The 4559-nt window shown below is 48.4% G+C and overlaps 1 protein-coding gene across 1 annotated transcript; it reads right to left on the reverse strand.

The window, feature by feature from the left end:
• Positions 249-1693, reverse strand: LOC8078491 (myb-related protein 308). Its single transcript, XM_002457228.2, has 3 exons — positions 1401-1693; positions 1105-1234; positions 249-959 (listed from the first exon to the last, which is right to left on the reverse strand). The coding sequence occupies exons 1-3, from the start codon at positions 1537-1539 to the stop codon at positions 386-388; spliced, it is 843 nt and encodes a 280-aa protein (XP_002457273.1). The 5' UTR covers positions 1540-1693; the 3' UTR covers positions 249-385.

A 4559-nucleotide genomic window follows, 5' to 3' on the forward strand; every position in this document is an offset into this window, starting at 1 on the left:
AAACCCCTCTTGATTCCACTGATCACAGGTCAAGCAGAACAGATTCAAGATCTTGGTCGTCTGGTTTCAATGAAAAACGAGAGAGAAAAGGACAAGTGTGTTCAGTGTTCACCTAGATATAATTTGGATTCAAGCGCCAAACTACCCAAAGCAATTATCCGGAAAATAGGCTGATGAGGCTGAAATCAATTGGCATTTTTCTTTTCAAAACCTGGAAACACACACACACACACACACACACACAAAAGTACAGATTCGTCCTTTTTATTCCATTTGAACTTTCACATTTGATTCCGCATGCATACGCTTACACAACAATGAAATGATCGAAGTCGTAACTTTGTGTTGCCCCAAATATCACCGCAGCAAGAAGAAATTAAACAAATCAACTGAACGCATGGCCTTCCCAGAAGCTCATGATCTGTCCATGGTGACCGGCGTCGCCATCGAGGTAGAAATCTCCAAACAGGAAGCTGGGGTCGTCGACCATCGCCCGAAAGAATCCGTCATCGCAGCTGCCCCGCGCGTCGTCAGTGCACGCGCTCGTGCTCGTCGTCAGCGACGGCGTCGGCGTCACCCCCGACTCGGCGGCCGCGGCATTCCGGTCATCGGCTGCGCCGTCCGCGAGATGAACAGCGGCACATGTCGCCGCGGCTGGGTCAGCAAAGAAGCTTCCGGCAGCAGAGGAATCGTCACAGCTGCTCGCGCCAGAAGCGCCCGCGGCGGCGGCGACGTGGTCCGGGACGAAGGGGGTGAACACCGACGGCGCCGGTTTTGACCGGTCGTCGACTTCGGCGTTGGCGTTGGGCTGGTTGCGTCTCGCAGCGGGTTCTTTGCTCACTGCCGTGGACGACGTCGACGCCTCCTTTTGCCGGAGCTTCTTGCGCAGCCGCGCGTTCCAGAAGTTCTTGATCTCGTTGTCCGATCTCCCCGGGAGCCTCGCCGCGATTTGGGACCAGCTAATCATCAGATACATTAGTTCACAACCGAAGGCCAGGGCTCCAGGGCCGGTTACTATGAAATGGCCATATGCATAAGCTAAGGCAAGGTGCGGCAATGGCGGCGTGGCAGTGGCACAGCTACTGTTGAGCAGAGGTCAGTTACCTGTTGCCAAGTGCTTTGTGGAGAGAAATGATGAGGTCCTCTTCGTGCTGGGAGAAGCGGCCCCGCTTGAGGTCCGGCCGCAGGTAGTTCATCCACCGCAGCCGGCAGCTCTTGCCGCACCTCTGCAAGCCTGCAAACAGCTACCAATTCACTCACACTCCGATGATGATACAATTTATATGAGCAAACAAGTAGATCGAACTGGTGAATGAATTGTAAGCTAAGTGAGACATGCAACAGCATCAAGATTCAAGAATGCATGCATGCATCAGCAATTCAGCTTCAGCATCGATCACCTGCAAGTTCGGGGATGGAGCTCCAGCAGCTGACGCCGAAGCGGGCGATGTGGGAGGCGAGCCTCTCGTCCTCCTCCGGCGACCACAGGCCCTTCCTCACCTTCTTCTCCTCGGAGCAGCAAGGGTGCACCCTCCCCATCTCTATCGATTCAATTCCGAGCAAGCAAAGCAAGCTATAGGTAGCTCTACAAGTCTACAGTGACAACGAACGGCATGCACGTACTGTCTTGTACTGAACGAAATAAGTCTCCGATCCCCCACTGGATTTTAAGTATACTTTGCTGGATGCTCTGGTCTGGTGCCAATCTGTCTATGGCAAGAAACGTGCATAGGAAATTGGGCAGCTGCTGCATCTTGCATCATTTGCAGTATTGTTTATCCGGCATGGCCCATCCGGAGGGGTGCCATAGTGCATACAATATGCAGGGTCTTATGTAATTGTGCGATAATGGCTGTAAAGCGCCCATGATCAATCGGGGGGCAGCATGCAGCCCGGTAACTAGTTTAACGTGCACCTGCACTTGCTGCCATCGCAAAAGCAGCCACACTCATGTCTCTAGCTGCGTCCCTTCATAATGATGCCTCATGGGTCTCAGACATGCATGGTCCACTCCATAATTCTGTAGTCGTCGTAATATACTAATATAAAGTGCTCCCCTTTCGCTTATTTTTATTGAATCGCTGCAGCCATATATGATTTGATTGGTCATGTTCTGACATATATATATAGTATGTTGCGTCCGGTGATCATTATTATTAGTATGTATCATTATTCATAATAAGCGATCGATCTAATTGAGAGATTTGTCAGAAAATATCACAAGGTTAGTGGCACCTAACACCCTATTTAGTGCACCTGATCAGCGCAAAACAAGTTTTTCTACCTCTCAGTAAAAATAGACTATCTAGTGACCCCATTATGCCAAAGTCCATTTTCGCGGCTCTCGGGAAAGCGGCAGTGCACCGGGCAACCCCGTCCAGTGCACATTGGGTAGCATTTTGCCAATCCTGAGATACTTCACGCGCATCATGGGATGCTAAATCTGAAATATTTTCACAAACATATTTAGAGTCAAGTTAGCATTTCCAAAATATTTTTCATAAACATTTTTGCTTGCTCTCCGTGCACTAGTCTTATATGCAATGCGTAGTTTTCCAACACCTACTAGCACTAGATGACCAAATTATCCGATAAGAGCTCCCCTATTAATAGTATGACTATCTATCATAAATACTATCACACACTCTATTGTGTCTTGACCGCCAAAACAAAATCACTATTTATACCTTTGCCTTGATCTGCAGGGTTTTATTTTTCTCTTTCTTATTTTCCAAGTTGGAGAACTTGATCACCATCTTTTGGCCATCTCCATGGTCGATTGAGTGTTATCTGGCTCCATCACTTGAACTTGGACCAATCTATCTCATCTATACACTCAGAGCATAGGGTTAGTCTAATAGGTTTCATCAATTAGCCAAAAACAAACTAGAGCTTTTAGCCAGCCATCTTGAGTTTTAGGCAAATGTAATGCGGGACAGGCATGAATTTCGCGTAGCAGTTGCTCGAGCAACGCATGATAAGTGCTTGGGAAAGCCACCACCTCAAAGGTGAGCAGCTCCTTGCAGAAGTTTGTCGGCTCCCCGTACATGATAAGGAGCTAAATGCTTCCAAGGGGCATGGCCTATGCCTCGTGGATGATCCCGTAGAAGGGTGCTTCGGTTGGGCGAAGGCTGCTCCTCATGATCTTCATCTGGTCTAGGGTGTCAGGGTAGAGGATGTTAAACCCACTTCCCTCTTCCATGTGCACCCTTGATAGATGAGTGTGCTTGATGATCACATTGATGATGAGCAAAAAATTGCCCGAGCTAGGCACATGGCTTAGGTAAAACCATGTCATGGCACCACCAGTCCAACCATGTTCACCTCCATCTTGGTGACCCTCCGTTAGCGTTGGGCCTGTTCTCCCCCGAATATCATGCAACAGTTCACTCTTTCTAGGAGGTTTTTGTCAACTCCGATATTGATCTGAGGGCATCGCTGATGGTGGCCTAGCAGGTGGTTCTATGCCATGTGTTCATGCAGGAGGGTGGCCTCAAGGTGGCCTGGTGCTTCAGTGTGTAACCCTGAGTCCTATTAGGACCCTAGAGAATACAACAGAGGCAACAAGGCATCTAAGGCCGCCCTTGGGCATTGGTTCAACAACTAACACTTGCCGACATGTTGGACTTTCGATTAGGCTCTGGCATAGTGGGGTTTGGGCTTGGACCAAGATGGGTCTATCGAGGGAGCAGCGGAGGGTACAACACTATGGTTGGCGATGTAGTCAAGGCTCCCAAAGCTGAGAGCTTGTTTGATGGTGAATGAGTTGCTGGAGGTGATGATTTCACTAGAGAAATGCACACCACTCTTGGGAGACACCTCTGGCTCCAGTGGTGAAGCAGAGTTTCCTGGTCGATCACACACAATGAAGTAGAATGAGGTGATCTCAAGGTGCATCGTGTGTGATTCTCTAAGCAAAATGCTCCATCGATGAAGTGGTGAAGTGGAACGGTGATCACACATGATGAAGCATTAAAGTAGAATGGTGATCACACATGATGTGCTCCCCTGCCTAGCATGCTAGTTGTCAGAGGTTTAGAACTAGGCGTGCATCAAGTTTATTTGTCAGAGATTTATGTGTGGGTCTTCGATCACTCAGATACTCAAAACATGCAAGGGACACAATTAGTTTATCCTAGTTTGGGCCTCTGAGCCCTACATCCACCAGTATGTTGTTCTTCATACTAGGAATGCCCAGCCATGGGTTTAAAATAGAGGAATTAAGAGAAAGTTTGGTAGGGGATTGCGTGGTGCTATCCTAGGGTTCTTTGGTTTCTACCTTGTTCCAATTGGTATGATAAACTCAAGCCAAGTGTCTACTGGTTCAATCCCTATGTTTCTAATCTGATCCAGGAGCTTGTGCCTCCACTTATATAGTGAAGAGGGCATGAGGTACAAAAGTGAGTCAGTTCTAACCTAGGCCTTCTCCGCTTGGTGCTCTGGGTTCCTTCATCTTTGCGATGTTTGGTACTCCTTTGTCATGCAGGAGAGGGCCAACAATGTCTTAACAACTTCCTAACGCTTCTATGCAGTCTACTAGCGCTTGACCATAAATTGTT

Source organism: Sorghum bicolor, chromosome 3 (assembly GCF_000003195.3).
Source record: "Sorghum bicolor cultivar BTx623 chromosome 3, Sorghum_bicolor_NCBIv3, whole genome shotgun sequence".
Taxonomy (NCBI): Eukaryota; Viridiplantae; Streptophyta; class Magnoliopsida; order Poales; family Poaceae; genus Sorghum; species Sorghum bicolor.

Coding starts and splice junctions, on each gene's coding strand:
- LOC8078491 (XM_002457228.2), bottom strand. CDS start 1,539: ATGGGGAGGGTGCACCCTTGCTGCTCCGAGGAGAAGAAGGTGAGGAAG. Junction 1,235..1,400: donor CTCCATCCCCGAACTTGCAG/GTGATCGATGCT, acceptor AGCTGTTTGCAG/GCTTGCAGAGGTGCGGCAAG. Junction 960..1,104: donor CACAAAGCACTTGGCAACAG/GTAACTGACCTC, acceptor TCTGATGATTAG/CTGGTCCCAAATCGCGGCGA.